Below are 20356 nucleotides of genomic sequence, written 5' to 3'. Positions count from 1 at the left end.
AATTGCATATTTCTCTTCCTGAATTACATCTTCCTCTCCCTAAATTACATCTCCCCCCCGCCCTAAATTACATCTCCCCATTACACATATGTTTCCCCCTAAATCATATCTTTTCTCCCCTAAATTACATCTTTTCCCCCAAAATTACATCTTTTCCCCCCTAAATTACATCTTCGTCTTCCTAAATTACATCTTTTCCCCCGTAAATTATATCTCTTTCTCCCTCAGTTACATCTTTTCTCCCTAGATTTTATCAGTCTTTTTCTCTGAATCATTACTTTCCGGCGCTTGGTTCTCAAGATCTAAATTTCATAATCTAATTAATCTAATCTGATTCATTACTTCTGTTCATCTCTAAATCGCAAGCTCTGTCCGAATCAGTACTTCTTTTTCTCCCTCAATTACTTCTCCTTAAATAATTTCCTTTTTCCCCCTAAATCACAAGCTCTGTCCGAATCACTACTTCTTTTTCACCTTGAATTACTTCGCTTACTACTTAAATTAAGCCTCCTTTCTTTCCCCAGACGCAAACATCTTTCACTCCCTCTCTCTCCTTCCATCACTGTCTCAGAATCAACCCTTAAGGATTCCCCTTTTTCCCGCTCACAGAGACAGCAACATCCCCACCTACCAGAGGATGTGGGCTGCCATGAGCAACGCCCGCCCCTCGGTCTTCACCGAGAGCAACGAGGCCGGCGTCGAGAGGGTCTCCAAGTCCAACGGCATGTATGCTTTCCTGATGGAGTCCTCCACCATCGAGTACGTGGTCGAGCGCAAGTGTGACCTGACCCAGATCGGTGGCCTTCTCGATTCCAAGAGCTACGGTATCGCCTTGCCTCCAGGTGAGTGAGGTCACTGGAATATCTGTCTGTCTCTCATCAGCTCGGGAGACCCGTTGGGGGATTTCCAGGGATCTAGGGCTGGAAGTTAAAAGGCTTCCAAACGGTTTTCCCAGAACCGCGCGGGTGAATTAGAGGGATCTAGTGCTGGGAGTTGAAAGACTTCCAAAATATTTTCCATAACCTGGAGGGTAAATTCCAGGAATCTAGAGCATGAAGTTGAAAGGCTTCCCAATGGTTTTCCAGAACCTCTTTGGTAAATTCCATGGACTTAGCTCTGGGGGTTAAAAGGTTTTCCAGAACCTCGTGAGTGAATTCCAGGATGTTAAAAGGGTTCCAATAGGTTATTGTGTACTTCATGGGTGAATTTCATGGATTTAACGCTGGTAGTTAAATAGAAGGTGAATTCCAGGGATGATAGCAGTGAAAGTTAAAAGGCTTCCAAAAGCTTTTCCAAAAGCTCATGGGTGAATTCCAGGGATCTAGTGATGGAAGTTAGAGGGCTTCCAAAAGACAATCCACAATGTTTAAATGATTCGGCGTACATCCCCTATCTTCCATTTTGATGTCAGATGAACCTCAAAAAATCTAGTGCTGGAACTTGAAGCTTTCAAATGGTTTCCAAAACAGTTTACAAGATCTTGCTTTACCTCTTGACTTGTATTTTGACTTTTAATTCGCAGGGAAAGGAAAGCCATGATATTCCAGACTGGATTGCACGATTCTGCTTTATCTTGTAGCTGAATTTCAAGAAGATTTAGTTTTTTAAAAAAAGACCGAGGTTTCAATTTCAAACTTATTCGTCTTTCCTTGCCAGATTTACTTAATTTGAAATGATCAGGGGTAGGGGTGGGGATGGGGATGGGGGATGGGTGTTAAGGGGGGGGTTGGGATAGGGGGGAAAGGGGGCGACAGAAATTTAAAGGTAGTACCTTCCTGGAATCTTTGATTTGCAGGTGTAATTCCATGCAAAATTACCTTTAATGAATTTATTTTGTACTTAATGAAATTGTATGTATTCCATGTTTTTTTCCAGCATGATTATTTTTTCTATATTGTATAATGTAGATTTAAGTTTATATATATATATATATATATATATATATATATAATATATTAAAGTGTTATCATTAATTAATTTTTGACGTTTTATGATGATAATCTTGACTGCAGAACTTAATTTTTTTCGTCTACAGACAAATGTTGCCCACGTGGTGATATCTTTATAAGGATATGATATTTAGTAATAAGTTATTTCTATGATATTTGTTTTAGAATTGTATATGTGCATGAAAGTTATTCATACTTTCCCTTTCAGAGGAGAAGCGTACAACTGAACATAATATCAATAATATCCACTGAATCAATATTTTGTTTTGATTAATTCCCGCTTTTTCTTACAGGAAAATTTATTATTCAAATTTTCTTTGTCTGAATTTCTTCACTCATTATGTACCCTTTCTCTATGTATAGACCTTATCATGTAAGAATCCTACGTGTTTAATTACCTAAAAGATAATTTCATGCACTAAATACATTAGAAAGAACGAAATTACATCATATTTTAACCACTAGGATCGCCCTACACTGGTCCGATCAGCTCCGCCATTTTGAAGCTTAAAGAAGATGGTGAATTACATATTCTGAAAACAAGATGGTGGAAAGAACGGAAAGGTGGAGGCCGCTGTGTGGTGAGTACGGTCTTCTCTTTGGAAAGTACCCTGGGAGTTGTTCCTCCTCCAGACTTAAGCGTAAGGCTGGATACCACAAGGGAATGTCACCTTGCAGTGTAGGTTCAGTGTGCATCAAGTCATATCTTGATGTTACGATGTAAGGCTGGACAACACAAGGGAATCTCTCACCGTTATGTGTAGGTTCAGTGCGGATCAAGTTCGTACCCTGATGTTAAGGCGCCAGTCTGTACGGCTGTTATGTAAGACTAGGCTAAGCGGAGCTCTGTTCGTCCTGTCGTATTTTTTAAGGCTGCTTCTGCCATCTCAGAAAGTTCGTTTCGTTGACTCTGTCTTCTGTAAAGAACAGGGGGTTGTGCTTCCTTGTTCATGATAGAGAGAAGACAATTAGTTGAAGTACCTTTAAATCAAGAAAGATATTGTCCTGTACCATTTACACTGAAGTTCTGTTGATGCCGGCTTAGAAGATGAATCAAGGAGGGAATAGGATTCTCTCTGTTGAGATTTGAGGCAATTTCTGTTGGCGATTCAAACTGTACAGGAATTTTCTTCTTGAAGACTTGTCCTTCTAGGACATAACACCTCACATTTAGAAACTGATTTAGTTGAATTGCCTGAGACTGGTAATTATCAGTTAGGAATCAGAGTTTATCGAACAGGAGGCTAGATCAGATTAGGTTGTAAACATGTAAACATGGGCTGGTTGTTTAGGCAGGCCACAGAATTAGTGATGCCATCAAGATAAGCTACAAATACAAGGTAATATGGATTGGTTGCTGGATAAGTAGTGACATCAAGATGTGCTTTGAGTACAGTGTAGCTGTATACTGATTAAGTGTATAGAGAGGATTTGACTAAAACATGAGCTAGTTTCTAGATAGGTCAGTGAATAGAATAGGTGGGTATATCAAGACAGGCTTGAAGCTTTTCCTAGTTGTCTGTCTGGTTTTCCTGGATTTAGAGGTACGTTTTAGTGAATAGCTGAGTATGTCGAAGGACTCTTCAATTATGCCCTAGTTATTTAGCGTTCTTGTGTTTGAGTCAGTAAAGTGATTGGTATGTCCAGGCAGGCTTGTGTATAGAATCAGTGAAGAGATGGGTATAGCAAGGCAGGCTTCTTGTCCATCCTTGTCGCTGTCTTCAGCTGGTAGCTCATCAAGTGAGTACACCATTACCTTTTTATGAAGACCCCTCGTCCTCACGTGAAATAAGCTGCTGTAGTGGAAGGTAAGGCTGATGCTCTCCTGCCATGGCAGAGAGCCACCAAAAGTATACATAAGAAGCCTTCAACAGCTATTCAGAAATGGTTTCCAAACCAGCAGTAGTCACCTGAAATGATGTCTTCCCTATGTAACCATTGTTGGTATATTTTGGAAAGTCAGGTAAGCCCCTTGCTCCCTTTTGGAAGCTTTGTATACTATATACATATATATATATATATATATATATATATATATATATATATATATATATATATATATGTGGCACTGTGAAGTGGAGTATTGTGTCAGAATAAGAATGTACTGTGGAGTAAATGACATATGTCTGGGTGAGCTCTTGGTAGTATCTTTACGTTGCTAGTATTACAAAATAAGGACATAGGTCCGAGTCATGTTCTTAGAAATAGGGACTGCCACAATACTTAATGTGGTATACTTTTCAGCACAACTGTGGCTTATGATGTCAGCAATAGGTTCAGCAAGTGTAGTTTCATTGATGACATCTGATTAACCATGGCAACGTAAGCTATGTAATCGCAAAAAGGACAGTCAAGAGGACTTCCAAAAGACAGTATCTAGTTGGTGACTGTGTGTGTGTATTTGAGAATTATTATTTTATGCATGGTGTTGTTGCTCTAACAGAAATCCCTATCTCGTGCAGTAAAAATGTGTTTATATTATTGGAAGGGTTGTAAAGGGTTAATTTCACACATTTGGAGTCGTAGAATATATGGTACACTAAAAATATGACAAAGACAGAGAGAGAGAGAGAGAGAGAGAGAGCTGGGGTATATAGAATATTCTTTATGAAAAACTTTTCTTCTGACGGTGAAGTAGTTTCATCTATAAAATAAGTCTCTGTGTATCCAGTGGAAACCTATATTATTTAAGGCCTGTTGTTTCTCCAGTGTAGTGATGGTAGATTAAGTGTGAATACTGACATAAGAAGGTGCTGTGGAATATCTGCACCCTGTCGTGAGTCTGCTAGTTGGCTGCTGTTAGTTTGAAATCAAGTAACCACTTGTTATGAGACAACCTTGGGTATCCTTCATAAACCTGATATCTCATGAAATAAAAAAAACACTTTTTTGTTTCTTTTTTATCAGTAAAAGTACTATAAAAGAATTGAATTTAAGTTATTCTGCTTTCAACACTGCAGCCAGCTCGCAAACACCAAATCGCACTGTACTGTAGTTGCTGTGATTTTCATAGTTATTTGTTTTAGTTTTGATCACACTAACTCAAAAAAGTTGTAGCAAATCATGTATATTTTGCTACGGAAGTGGGACCTTCTTTCAAACTTTAATTTGCCATCAAGTGAACTCCTTTTCCCTTCTTATAAACAAACAAAAGAAACCAGAACTGAAGTGAAGTGATTTAAAGAAGTGTATTTGCCTTGTAGCAGAACCCAAGTTCAGTGTAATAAACCAAAACAAGACTTAGCTGACGCTTTGTGAATATTAGAAGTCTTATCCATGAAGAGGTGCTGGAACTGATTAAAAACTAGAGACAGAGAGAAAGAGAGAAATAGGAAGAGGGAGAAAGAAAGAATCCTTTTCTGCGTAGAAGATCTCTGTGTTGAAGAGTAGTTGATCACCTTCAGGAGTCCCCACATTGAAGACTTGTGGGAGGAATGTAAACAATAGGGAGCCGTTGGAAAGGCCAACCCTGTCATCCCAGCCAATGATTAAAATGCTCTGCCGCCCCTTGGCCTTCTCTTTCCCAAGTCTTTTGATTTGCTTTTAGCTGACGGTAGGCAACGTCCAGTCCTGTCTCTTATGATCTTCATTGAGTTCCCCCGCATATTCCTGCAATACTAACGTTTCCCTTTTTCCTTTTAATTTTGTCACTTCGGTTAAAACAATTTTTTCTGCATGATTTCAGCAGCCCAACTCCTCATGCAACACCAATTATATCATGACTTGAAGTGCATTTCACTCAATTTGTCTATGATATTTGGTGTTTTTTAATCATAAAATTGGGTATGAAGGGGTTAATTGCTCATGAGACACCTCTTCTGAATGACATCACCCAGCTGCACAATGAATAACTTTCCCTAATATTTATCACATCACACCGTAACCCCTCAAAGACATCCCTTAAGGCCATTTAGAACAACACTGAGAACTAATTGAGGGCAACCAGACTTTGCAAGCCTGCCTTTGTTCCAACAACGATGAGAGACATGTGAGCAACTCTGTCCAGTCAGCTGAGTCAGCATGCTTGAGCAACATTGTTCAGAAAGCTGCGGAGCGCAGAGCATTCCTATCCTCCATCCTGCAAGCAATGAAAATCCTGTATCCTACTTGATTTCACCTTATTTTGTGATGAACAACTCATAACTGAATGTTTGGAGTGTAACATCGCGTGACATTTGCATCATTCGAGCTTACTAACAAAGTCATAATGCAAGCATCATTAAGTGCATGATCTTGCCAAGAGTGGGAATAGCTTTTATTCTTAGAGAAAATTATTTAATGATGTGGTTTCAGTTGAGTTTGGTATGTAGGAAGTGTATACGTTTTGCATCTAATCCATCCCTTATGATTACCAGTAGTATGACCGATTGTGTTTACCATATACGGTTAATTTTCTTCTATTTGTAGTCTTTATTTCTAATCTTAATCTGTTAGAATATCAATTTCAGTATCATTGCTAGTAAACTAGAAGATACAGCCATAGTCACAAGCTTAGACATTATTGAGACCAAAGCAGTCGCTTGGGTGGTAAGTCAGTTGGCAAAACTTGAGTTTCTGGTGTACATTTTTTCCCGAGTGATTCTATAAATATGAAAATGGTTGTAGATCCTAAGCTGGACTGGTGGGTCTAATACCAAGCTTAGATTGTCTTGGGGACAGTTGTTCTCTGACAACTGCACCAAAAGGAAAGGATGTGCTACCTGAACTTGGCTGGTAAGTCTTTTACAAAAACTGGAATGTCCTGGATACAGATGTTTGCCAAAGACTGTAACAGAATTAAAGCTATCTGTGGTTCCTAAACTGGGCTGGTAAGGTGGATATCAAAGCTAGATTATCCTGTACAGTTGTTTACAAGAGACTGTACCAAGAGGTAGTTACTTGTGGTCCTTAATCAGGACTGGTAAGTGTAACCACAAATTCTGATACTTTTGCTCACAGTTTCAATGAAGAGATCACTGGTGTGTGAAGTTGTTCGTGGCTGGCAATTTGGTCTTGAGAAAAGGTCTGCATCACTCCTTTACTGGAATACTTTTTTAGTGTGCATAGCTGCTTCTGCGAGAGATTTATCTCGTTTAGGTAAAATTATTCATGGAGGTAGGTTTTTGTTTCCTAACACCAGCAGTTATGTTGATGGTCTCGTTTGTCAGTTTTTCATAAATTTACTTCAACAAAGAACTTTTGCTATTGTAATTGTTTTCTGATCCTCTTTCTCTGCTGAGAGCTACTGGATTTGCTGGACAGCAATGCCAATATTCAGTAAATGTGGCATGTTGTTGAACTTCTCCGTTGCAGAGGTCCTTTATTCCTCACAATTGTGAGAGATTTAATGCTCACTGTATGCAGGGTCTTTTCATTCTACATGTACTGGTGCTGCTTGAGAAAATGTGTACTCCAGACCTTCATATTGCAGGACTTACCACCCTTGAGGCATGTTATGGCTTAGGATTTTCCTCAAAGCTGCAGTAAAGGGGTAAAATTGTAGGTAGATGGACGAGATAATGAAATCAGAACAATTCTGATGATTTTAACATACAGTAGACCTTTGGGGATATTAACTTTTCCATGTTCGTCGCGTCTCATTTGATGTACTGATGAAGCTAGCTTAGGTCTGTGGGGAGTAGTTGACGCAAGTAAATCCTGTCTGGATGTAATAGAGCTGCGAAAAGAAGTATACAAATGCTTTCTCCAAATGTTCTACTATTCTTTTCCCTCCTGCTTCCAACTTCATGTCCTCCTCCTCCTCCTCCTCCTCCTCCTCCTGCACCATCCTTCCTGCCAGGTCTGCGCCCTTTTCAGCTTTGTTAGCTTGCTGATTCTTACAGAGTTGCTCATACTGAACTCCCATCTTGTAGCCTTCCTGAGCATATCTCAAGGATGATACCTTTGCTGTGCGATTATTGCAATCTCACATAGTCTTTCCGCTACCTGAAGGTTGCTCTGTTGGTCTTAATCGACTAAGATGTATTACCCAAATGCCCCGAACATTATTACCCTTGTGTGTGATGCAGCTTGGTGACCTGTTTCAGATGAAGTAATCAATATTATGACTGTTCGTGTCTAGCATTGATACTTGCATGCTTCTCACTCACCAGACTCTTGGAGCCTTTTGAGGCCTTAGAAATTATCATTTTTATCCCTAAGACAATTGTGATGAATATACTCTTTGTAATCCTCTTTTTAACACAGTGTCTTGAGAAAATCTTGTTATGTAAAAGCTAGAGATTGCTGCACATGCCTTGTAAAAACCTGCATCTATATATGTCTCTCCAAAAGAAATGTTTCCAGTTTATTGAAAAGTAATTTTCACCTTGTCTACTTCCTAAGTTTGTTGTACAATTGTTTTCATTGCCTGGAACATTGCTCTTACAGCCAATCATTGAGAACGATCCCATGTGTAAGCTAAGGTTACTCTTTACACTAATTGAATGCAGCTTCTGAGAGAAACCACTCCCTTTTCTGAGTAGCTTTCTGTAAACTCTTGCTGTTTTGAATAGCTTCTGTGGAACTTGTACCTTACTGAATAGCTTCTGATAAACCCTTACCTTGCTAGATAGCTTCTGATAACTTCTTGCTTCATAGCTTCTGTAAAATTCTTGCTTTACTAAATAGAATCTGATGAACTCTTGCTTTTCTGGATAGTTTTTGATAAGTTCTTGGTTTTTTAATAGCCTTTGTGACACTCCTACTTTACTGAATTGCTTCTGGTAAACCCTTGCTTTTTTATAGCTTCTGATAAATTCTTGCTTTTCTGAAGAGCTTCTGTGACACTTACTTTTCATTTGAATAGCTTCTGATACACTGTTAGTTTTCCGCATAATCTTCTGTGAAACTTCTTTTCTTTCTGAATGACTTTTGTGAAACTTATTTTCATACATAGCCTCTGTGAAACATCTTCCTGTAGAGCTTCTTTAAGATTCCTTTCCTCTGAACAGTTTTGTGGATCTCTTCTTTTTCTCAGTAGCTTCTGCGAAACTCCTGTTGTCTGGAAAAAGCTTCTGAATAACTTCTCCCTTTTTTGATAACTTCTGCAAAACTCCTCTTTTCTGAATAACTTCGTCTTCTTTTAGTAACTTCTAGCTCCTGTTTTGTGAATAACTTCTCCCTCTTTAAAAACTGCAAAACTGCTATTCTCTGAATAGCTTCTGTATAACTTCACCTTTTGAGAGCATCTTCGTGCAAGTCCCTAATGCCATAAGTGTCAGTTTTTCTACAGCATCCCCCTCCCCCACCAGCTGCTTTCCTCGTGACCCCCTCCCCCTCCCCTTAAAACTACTACAACGAACGGTCTCCGACCTTATTCTAACAGTCCCACCCGTGTTTTCTCTCCCTCCTGTGCCACGGCTACACAGCGAGAGGCGTCCTCAGCCAAGTCCAGCGGGGCGGCAGAGCTGGGTCTGGCCCACGTGGGTGGCGTGTTCGTGGTCCTCATAGGCGGGATGGTTATAGCATCCTTCATGGCGATCTGTGAGTTCCTGTGGAACGCCCGAGAGCTCGCCACGGACGAGAACGTGAGTATCCTTCCTTGGGTCCTGTTTTTTTGTTGGTAGATTTGCACCCTAGCTCATGTCGTCGTCGCCATTACTCCTCTGTGGAGGTTTCAGAAGTTGGCATAATTATAGCCTGTTTGTCTCAAAACTTTTGTACCCCTTCAGGTGAACCTGGTTCCTTGTCTTATCTGCCTTTGTCTTTCTGCTCACTTTTGTTTTTCATAAACTGTCTTGTCATTCTGACCACCTTTGTCTTTCTGTTTATCCTTGTCTCTATTCTCGCCTCTTATGTCTTTTTCCCTCTTGTCTTTTGTTCACTTCAGTCTTCTGTCCACCTTTGTCTCTCTATTCAACTTTTTCATTCTGTTAATCTATTTACCTTTGTTCCTCTATTCACCTTCATTCTTCGAGGTCACTATCAATTTCATTAAATTTTTTATAATATTTCGTTTACAAATATCCTAATCAATATTTTCCAAACATAATGAGGTAGTCTAAAAGAAAGGTACTTCATAATACATTTAAAATATAGTTTGTGACAATAGTAAAGTTATTTTGTTACAATAAATTATCGTTACATGTAATTATTGTTACATGCTATATTTATTAATTTTTAAATGATCAAGCATTAACAAATATAGACAGATTATTTTTAACCATTTTACAATCTGAGGTAGATATGTAAATGAGAATCTCTCTAAAACATTATCCCAAAAAGTGTACAAGTCCTTCCTCCCACGCCCACATCGTTCTGTAACTATCAAAATAATCATTTTCTCATTGCCATTGTGAGGTCAGTTTTGAAGACACCACATCCCCAAAACTATCTCGATAATATCGTGTGGTGTATCCCAGTTCTGTACCGAGACATGAGGTGTGCCGTTGCAGAGGCAAAGCCTCAACCTTAAACCTTGAGTAAACCACTACTACTACTACGAAAGGCAAATCCACTACTGCAGTAAACTACTACATACTACTAGAAAGGGCAAAATCCACTACTGCTACGTAATGAGGAGCCGTTGCAAAGAATAATCCCCTATTTACTACTAATAATGATATTGTTAGGACATTTCTCTGTACTGCCACTACTACTACGTAACGAGGAGCTGTTGCAAAGGATCATCCCCCTATTTACTACTAATGATAACACTATTATGACATTTCTTTGTAACGGAAAATCCCCTTTTTCGCTGCCTCTCCCCCTTACAGGCCTCCTTCTGCGACGAGCTGAGCAGCGAGGTGAAGTTCATCATCAAGTGCTCCGGGAACACCAAGCCCGTCAGGAAGAAGGCGCCCTCCACCCCGGAGGAGCCCCTCTTCACCTACGGCTCCTACGGGGCTAACTACGGCTACTCGGAGAGGAAATAGTAGATGAAACTAAGGCGGCGGTGACGCGGAGAGATAGGATAGAGGAAGAGAGAGAGAGAGAGAGAGAGTGAGAGCGAGAAAGAGAGAGAGAGAGAGACAGTGAGGAACAGAGAGAACTCCGCTTCTTCAATGGACAGACATCTTTGTTCCCCTTTCGTTCATTCTATATATCAAGTATTCTCGATTTTTTTATATTCTAATTATTTCAGATATTCTTATTATTTCTGACATTCTTACCATTTCAAATTGTCTTGCTGTTTCAGATATACTCACTATTTCAAATAGATATTCTCACTATTTCAAATATTCGCTCTATTTCACATTCTCACTAGTTCCAATATTCGCACTATTTCAGATATTCTCACTATTCCCAATATTTGCACTATTTCACATACTCTCATTATTTCCAGTATTCATACTATTTCACATATTCTCACTATTTCCAATATTCGTACTGTTTCAGATATTCCTACTATTTCACAAATATTCCTACTGTTTCAAATTTACTATTTCAAATATTCTCACTAATATGCTTACTATTTCAAATGTTCTTGCTATTTCATTCCTCCCCGCCTGCATAACAGCAAGATATTTTATTGTAATAATAGTTACAACCGAACTTTTATCATAGTCTCTCTCTCTCTCTCTCTCTCTCTCTCTCTCTCTCTCTCTGTACTTAACATTAGAGGTTTAAAAAAAGTGTTCTGCCAAGGTGAAACTGCTTGAACACACACACACACAGTCTCTCTCTCTCTCTCTCTGGTATGTGCATTAACTCCCTTGAATGAATTTTCACTCTTTCTCACACGTAAATAGAATATTATTAGTAAAGTCATGTAGAATTTGTAAACATACATTAAATTTCTCTCTCTCTCTCTCTCTCTCTCTTCTCTCTCTTCTTCTTCTTCTTCTTCTTCTTCTTCTTCTTCTTCTTCTTCTTTCTCACGCCTCCCGCCTCATTACAGTTCATTTGGCCTCATATTTTTACCTCCGCGGAGGTCCCCGTACCACAATACATTGTCCAAAGTGACCTTACAAAAGTGATCTTACATAGAATCCACACCTAATGGTAAGCAGCGCTGTCATAGTGTAGTCTTGATTCTCTGTCTAAGCGCGGTGTCAATTCAGGTATAGCGTGTGAATGCGTGTGCGTCTCTTAACCAATGCAACGTTAGAGGTGACCTCTATAGAACCATTGTGGCCGTCCATGAACGTTTTATGATGTTATGTGAATGTTCTAACCACTTCTGTATTATGTTAAGTGATACCTAACACAGGGAAGTTGAAGAAATGCAAGTCGAAATGCTTTCGAGATTGTAAATTCAGGCTGAAGAAATATCAGTTAGTCTACTCTACAGTTCCAGTCTTCATTTGAGTCCTATTTACTACTAAGGTTTTCTTGGAATGGTCGTTGATATATGTCTAAATTGCAGATTCGTGAATTCCAAATGCATAAGACCTTCTACTACAGAGAGGAGGGTATGTTATCTTAAGTGAAACCAGAAGCCCCGCCCCTTAAAGGCGTAGAGTTACCAGAACGAAGTGGAGTTACCAGATGCATCCACGACGAAGTGGCAATTATTCTGCCCAAAGTATAACTGACGACAGTCATTTCTGGCAATCAGTCTTCCCTGAAGAGAGATGTAGGCTGTCGCTTCTACAATCTTTAAATGAGAACAGTAGTTCAGAGCTAGTATTAGGTCTGTGAGTAGCAGTAACTGCTTCCTCTGTTCTGTAGTGCACTAGTCCTTCATATCAACTTATTGTAATAGTGCCTGGTCTTTCCAGGTTATGCTCTTACTCAGTATTAACTTACATAAATTCCAGTTTCCATAGTTTTTGACCATGGCCTCCAAGTGATAGTTGCTGGTTGAGAAGAGGGACAATGACAGCCATTTGATCAGACAGAGGCGCTCATGTTGTGTAAACACATTGAGCAGAAATGCTCACTGGAGTTATTAAATTGCATTTAGTATTAATTTCATGATTAAATGCATCACTAACTTCTCCAGTGTGTTCGTAGGTTTCAGTATCAATCCCTGGTAACCTACCGTTAGAAATTAGATGCACTGTTGACTTGTAGATTGCCAGGCCAAGTTAATATTTCATGAAATAATCAGTAGGGTTCTCTCCAAACATAGTGGCATGAGAACTCAGTGAAAACTTAATACTGATCAAATTTGGATTAATTTCACATTTGCTACAATATTGGCATCCTTTCTTTGTCACTTGCTGAAGAGAAGGTATAAAAATGTGTGTTTTTTCCTAACAGTGAGAAATCAGTCAAATATAAATTTAAAACCTTCAGCCTGAATACAAGATTGAATTTAACGTAAGATGTTACCTACCTTGAAAGTGAAATAGGGATGTTTGATCATTTGATGTGTATCTATGTATATCATATCAGGGCTTCGTGTATCATATATTTATATAGCTTTCTATGTACAATAGACATGTATAGTACGTAGCAGATTTATCTGAATTTACTAATGGCTTAGTTTTCTTATACACATAAGTATATCTATGAGCACTTGAATTACCTCATTATAAGCTTTCTTATACAGGAGTAGTTGATTTAGTGGACTTTCTGTTCACTCGAGCTGAATCCACAGGGGTGAGGTAACAGAAGAAGAAGAAGAAGCTTCTCTTTTGAGGTCTGTTGACCACAAGAGAGAGGATTCGAGGTCCTTATTCTCAAACCAACGACCATTTCAGTGACGAAAACAACTCTAATTTTTGCAATAAAATCACCAATCACTTCTCAAACCACATTTCCAAATGCGAAATTTAAAAACTGAATTGAAAATACTAATTCTCGCATCCTTCTACTCGATCAGATCTTTTAAAGTCACCTCATATCTGCTGGATTCAGCTTTGGTGATCTGTTGATAACATGAATATATTGAAAGTAGGTACTACGTAACTGTGTCTTTTCAAAGACTACTAGTGATCTTATAAGAGTGTATGAACGAAGATGTGTCTCATTTCTCCTGATGAGTCGTTCAGTATCTTGTGTTTTCGCAGAGATCGGTGGCTAGACATGTCAAAATCTTCAGTTTTGGGAAGGTCCTTAGGAAGAGAGTCATATATTGTGAGTGTTAAGCCAAGAAAACCCCAGAAACAATTTACTGAACTTGTCTCAGAGCACAGGCCAAGACCTGAGAAAGATGTGATCAGTTTTGACAGATGTTAACCAAACAGTTAAAACGAAATTGACTTGATCTGTGCTCTGGTAGCTGATGGCAACTCAGCAAGTTGATTCACTTAATCCTATTGATAGTGATCACTACCAATGTATCTTTTAGCTAAATGGATCGTTCAGCTGTAATGTTTCCTAATTTCACAGAATGTATATACATATTATCTTTGCAGAATGGCATAGTTAAAGATATGCCAAGGACACTGCTCATGCAAACCTTCAATCTCTGTTAGACACTGGTTTTGGTTGCCATAACCTTCATCATTTCTTGACTGGTTCAGATACTTAGTGTTGTAATCTAGACGTAGCACAATTATACGCCAGCAAGGTTTGAAAGGTTATACTTCAACACTGTGTACAAGTGAAACATGATATGTGGTAAAAGAGCGTTTGAGTGACTGACCAGGGTGTGTAAGGTGTATCTGGATGGTGGAAAGATTCCAAAGGCACCAGACATGCCTTAAAATCAAGTTACTTGATGAACTGGAGACTTAAGTTAGTGTTGAATGTTTTCCTGAGTGCTCTCACTTCTTACTCGTCTTCTTGAAAACTTGCATGGATAGAACAAGAATTAGATTTGCAAAATCAAGAAACAAGAACGTAACTATCAGGTTGACAAGATTAAATCCATAAATCAAAGAATGAGAAGAAGTATTTGATAATCATGCAAGTACAGGGCTTTTAGTTGAACTTTTTAAAAAGTGCAGGTCTATTAGACAGTCGTTAATTAGAAATGTAAATTCCAGACGAGAAAACGATTTATATAGGAATCCAATAAGCTTTAGCTTTGCGCTTTCACTTGTCAGGTAGGAATTTTCCTTGCCAGTTAGCTTCTGATATTTTTAATTTTGAATAATGTCTGAATGTGTTCAAGGTCATTTTGATACAGTAGTTTCGAGGGGAGGTCAAGAGACTACCCATTAGCTTTTGGTATATTCTATCCTGAGTAATGATTGAATGTGTTCAGTGTCAGTTTAAAGGAGGTCAAAATGATGCTTGTCAACAAAATACTGCTCTCGAGGTATGAATGGGCGTCTAGGGGTGGGTGACGGGTGACTGGCATAGGGGGTGGCCTGGGTGACCTGGGGAAGCATCCAGGCTAACTCAGCAGATTGTGACGCGCATGCGCCGTTCTATAGTTCCTTGGTGACGCGCTAGGCAGTTTCACGAGCAGACTGGTGCACGTAAGTATAGAAGACCCCTTTTGGCAGAAGAGACGCCTGCCCTGCAGCATCCCGTTGGGGATTACCTCTACAGGTGAGTCGACCTGTGATACCGTTTCTTATTGGTTGTAGCATCTTGAAATTACTTCTTAAGATGAGTTTTGTTTGTCATGCGATAACTCGTTTTTTTGATTAAGTAAATATGAAGGTTCTTTGAATAATCAGCTATAGAGCAATTCTATTTCCGTTCCATTACCTTGCCTTCAAGAGTAAATTATTTGTCATTTACTGGACTTCTGATAGCAAACAAAAATGATAGTGAATCAAAGTTTCGTATGGTTAATGACAATACCACACACACACACACACACACACGCACAAGGGCCACAATTTAATGAATAATCTTTAATTTTCACAACAAAATTCGACGTTTTATTATTGTTTTCATCATATTAACTTAAACAATCACTGAAAGGGTTAAGATACACAACACACACACACACACACACACACACACACACCACACACACAAGAAGAAGAGTGCAAATTCAGAAAGATATCTGACCAAAAAATACACCCTAGAAGCAGACTGTACTAGGTACCCAGCTCAGAGAACAACTCAGCCCTATATCAGAACGCCTTCCATAGTATCCATCCTTTCTACCACACAGACTGAGGAGAGCAAAGACGCTGCGAACTCGGCCGAACTGGGTATCCAGAATGTGGGCGGTGTCTTCGTGGTCATGGTGGCTGGGTCGGTGGCTGCCATCTTCCTGGCCTGCTGCGAGTTCATGTGGAAGGCGCGGAAACTGGCCACTGAAGAAGGGGTGAGTTCCTTGTTGTCAAATCGTGGTACCAAGTTTTTAACCTTTGCTGGTCTGGTTCCTCAATGGGACGCTTTCGTTTGATGATATTTGAATGAAAAGGTCAATTTTTATCATCTCCCGGATAAGAGAAATAAATTTCTCTCTCTCTCTCTCTCTCTCTCCCAGGCCTCCTTCGGCGAGGAGCTGAGGAAGGAGCTGCTCTTCATCGTGAACTGCAGCGAGAGTTCGAAGCCCGTCCGCAAGAAGTCGTCTCCGGCCGAGACCGACTCTTCCTCGATATACGACGAGTCGTCCTCCACTTACGGCTAACCGGCCGCGGAAGGACCTATGTATAGTCGCCCCGCGGATATGACGAGGACGACCTACTACGACGACGACGACTGATTGAGAGAACCGATGACGACCCGATTATCCCCGATCGACCTAATGACCAATTCTGATGATTAAGCTGATTCTGAAGACTCTGATGATTGTAAGCTGACTCTGATGATTAAGCTGACTCTAATGACTCTGATGATTAAGCTGATTCTAATGATTAAGCTTACTCTAATGACACTGATGATTGTAAGTTGACTCTGATGACTGATGATTAAGCTGACTCTGATGATTTACCTGACTCTAATGACACTGATGATTAAGCTGACATCTTGTGAGGATTAGATTTATATGATATCTCCTCTGACGATTAAGCTGACTCTAATGACTCTGGTGATTAAGCTGACGTCTCATGCGACGATTAAATTGATATGATATCCCCTCTGATGATTAAGCTGACTCTAAAGTTTGATGATTAAGCTGAATCTAATTATTAAGCTGACGTCTCATGTGAGGATTAGATTGATGCATCTCCTCTGATGATTAAGCTGACATCCACCACGAAGATTAGTTTAATAAATCTCCTCTGATGATTAATTCTTGACATCTCCCATGAGGATTAGATTGATCTGATATCTCCTCTGATGATTAAGCTGACTGATGATTGAGTTACGACTGATGTTAGGACAAGATTAATATGATATCTCCACTGATGATTAATCAATATGATATCTCCTCTGATGGTTAATCAATATATCTCCTCTGATGCTTAATCAAACATAGACGAGGATTCAGGTGTCATTTCCTGTGATGATTAATATGAATAATGCCGTGATGATTAATCTGACATTCATGATGATCAGTCTCACATCTCCTCTGGTGATTAGTCTGACATTTCCTCTGATGATTAATCTGACATTTGTGATACCAATTTATCAGGGCTCAAGAGAGAAATCCCTTCTCCGATTATCTAATAATCATGATTAACCGAGGACTGATAGCAACCTGATATCCTCATATGATGCCAACCGATCATTGATTGATAGCGAACCGATATTTTTTTGTGGTGCTGATCAATGAGAGATTGACAGCGACCCGATATTGTCTCGTGGGGCTGATTGATAAAGGATTGACAGGGACCCGATATTGTCTCATGGTGCTGATAGACAGGGGACTGACAGCGACTGATATTGTCTCATGGTACTGATCGATAAAGGAAGGACAGCGACCTGATTTGAATCCTGACATTTGCTGCTAAAGTCTACTTATTAAGGCTACGCAGGCTTGAAAATACAACAATGCATTCGTTTGCAATAATGAGAAAGAGAAATTGATCAACCAGCCAGTTCTTCCTTTATGTGCTGCCTGCGCTGGGTCACTAATGTTGACTGCAAGTCTCAGTGATGCTAGTTGATTTACAAGGTATGACCCATTAACACTTTATGCTCAGATCACATCTTATAGGTCAAGGAAGCTCTGCACAGTTTTGCCTTGCAGACGTCATCACTTCAGTAGGACAATCCTTTCTAATCTGATATGATTGGTTTGGTACCGTATTGAATAAATGGCGCCTCGTTGATAAAGGTCAACGAAGAATGCTCTCCTACATCTTTCCTCAGTCATGCACAGAAAGGAATGACACAATGATTTTTTGGAGTAGACATTATTTTTTGACAGATTTATCTTTACCTTTAGGGAATGGTCACCAATGAATGTTGTATCCATATCTCTCTTTTATGACCTAAGTTGGCTCAACTTACATATCATGTTCTTTTGAGTGGAATTCAAACATTCTACATATTTATGTTTTCTATAAGAAACTCGGAGTCAGTCTTTGCTTCTAATTATATATATATATGTATAGGTCTTTGCCTCAACTATAACTTGAACTGTGATTGTATTCCACTTGTAGTTTCTACAATGCTCATTGCTTATCGCCTTTGATTGTCCCTACAGGGATTAGAAGACGTTGGATGCTGTAGAATAGAAGCTGTGTGAAATCTAAAATCATAAAAATACCTTATGTACATACTGATCAGATCAGTATGTACATAAGGTATTTTTATGATGTCACTCCACATATATTGTTGATACTTGAATAACTGAATCTTTGTAATGACCCTGGTTAGTAGAAAGGGGAACTTGTCAATGTGAAGTTTGAGATTGTAATTTATAGTATTCCAGTATTATTTTAAGTGCCACGATTTGCGAAGTAAAACTTTGCTTTAGCTGACTTTGTTGTGACGGATGTATAACAACCAAGAATAGAACATGCTATTTGTGGCAAAGGTTTTAATGCTAGTTTATTTTATTTGTAAGGTAGACAGTCTTCAGCATTGGTTATCAACATTACAACGTGTTTGTAACACATGATAGCTACAGAATTACTTGCTTCTGAAGTGTACACTTAAGTGATTACTGTTCTGTAGGACTTAGGATTCTTGTAATCTTAGCAGTGAGCAGTTGTCTCAGCTGCTCACTGAGCTTACTGACCTCTGAAGAAGCAGAGGCCCTGTAATATATAATTTATATTATTTAAATTGTCAGTGGGTGTCACATGAACTCGGTGGTTTGACGTGTTCTCCTGTTTCTGTCTAAAAACTTTTAATTGCTTTAGATTTTTTCCTGTTATTAACATCATTCAGTAGATACTTTTTGACATAATTTCATAACAACGGTCTTCTGATGATATCAATAATTATTGTCAATAACTACATGAGATCTTACCGGCCCTCTGTTGTCATTTCAGCCCTTACCATAATACTGCGCCATCAGCAGTCCCAAACGGCAACTGTCCTTAATGCTCAATAAATATGTCATTAACCGCTTTTTGGGACTGTTAGCGATGATATATTTTGCCATTAACTGCTAGGTGCCCTCAGTTTTGCTTATACTACAAATATGAATGGCCATATGCAAGATCTAGTTGAAAGCAATAGCTTATTCGCTTTTACAGAGTTATTTGTTTACACGTAAACGTCATTGGCGCAGGGTTCATTTATTGTGTAAGGAGGATAATCCCAACTATACATTCTTACAAAGTTCATAGTTTTCAGGACGATTTGCAAATCATGTAACAAAATTTACAAAAGCTTCCGCCCTGAAGACTGACCTCATATCTACCCCCGTTTGGTGCACTTGGTACTGACTAGCCGTTGTAAGTTTTATTTTTTCGTGAATTTTGGGAAGCAACTGTCGCTTTCAGCCTGTGATAAGCACAGTTGCTACTGTTGTCTGCGACAGTTTTGAACAGCGACTTTTCTTGTACATAAGTGTTAGTGGAAGTGTACCTTGAAAGAGGGAGTTTACACATTTTTATTTTAACTTTCTGCCGTTTCATGTGACACATTCTCTCCGTCACTGATGTTCGTTGTTTTTTCGTAGGTAGTTCCAGTGGTAAAACCTCTGATAAAACATTTTGCCAAAATAAAAAAAAATCTTAGTTTGCAGCAATCTTCACAGTTAACTAACATTTGAAAGCTTAGGTTGTTTTTCTGAGTTTAATGTTATGCTAGATCGATGCAATTAGTATCAGAGAACTTTCACAGCAGGCTGCTTGAAGTGAATGTGGTGTTTGTATCTTACAAAATGCTAAAGCATCATAGTAGAACTGAGTATCTAAATAGGTATATACACCCTACAGCATACCTGTCAACTCAAGTAACTTAGTTCTTGTCAGATATAGAATCAATATATGTACTCTCAAGTAACTGAGTTCCTTTGAGATTTAGAATAAATATCTGCTAAGCTGTCTTTGTTTATTTTATATCCCACGAAGTAACGACGATGCCTTTAGGACTGAAACTGGATAGTACTAAGCCCTAAAACTGGAACTGGATAGTATAGTACTAAGCACTAGGAATCGAACTGGATAGTATACTAAACCCTAGGACTGGAACTGGATAGTACTATGCCTTAGGACTGGAACTGGATATTATAGTACTAATCCCTAGGACTGGAACTGGATAGTACTAAGCCCTAGGACTGTCTAGCTTAGGATCCAGTAGAATTATACCAGCACGATTGCACAAATGGTGGCCATTTACCG

At 39.1% G+C, this 20356-nt stretch overlaps 1 protein-coding gene across 4 annotated transcripts in view; it reads left to right on the top strand.

Moving 5' to 3' along the window:
• Positions 1-20057, top strand: part of LOC135201623 (glutamate receptor ionotropic, kainate 2-like) — an 89937-nt gene extending 69880 nt beyond the window's left edge. For 3 of the 4 annotated variants that reach the window (XM_064230683.1, XM_064230684.1, XM_064230682.1), the window contains exons 16-19: positions 610-842; positions 2415-2530; positions 9299-9457; positions 10646-13777. In XM_064230683.1, coding sequence (XP_064086753.1) covers positions 610-842; positions 2415-2530; positions 9299-9457; positions 10646-10804 — 667 coding nt within the window. In that variant the 3' untranslated portion in view covers positions 10805-13777. Of the gene's footprint in view, positions 1-609; positions 843-2414; positions 2531-9298; positions 9458-10645; positions 13778-15837; positions 15994-16158 lie in introns of those variants that run through there. The other variant, XM_064230685.1, reaches the window with a different exon arrangement.
• The last annotated feature ends 299 nt before the right edge of the window (positions 20058-20356 follow it).

This window comes from Macrobrachium nipponense, chromosome 28, assembly GCF_015104395.2.
Source record: "Macrobrachium nipponense isolate FS-2020 chromosome 28, ASM1510439v2, whole genome shotgun sequence".
In the NCBI taxonomy this organism is placed as follows: Eukaryota; Metazoa; Arthropoda; class Malacostraca; order Decapoda; family Palaemonidae; genus Macrobrachium; species Macrobrachium nipponense.
This window is presented reverse-complemented; position numbering and strand designations above follow the sequence as displayed.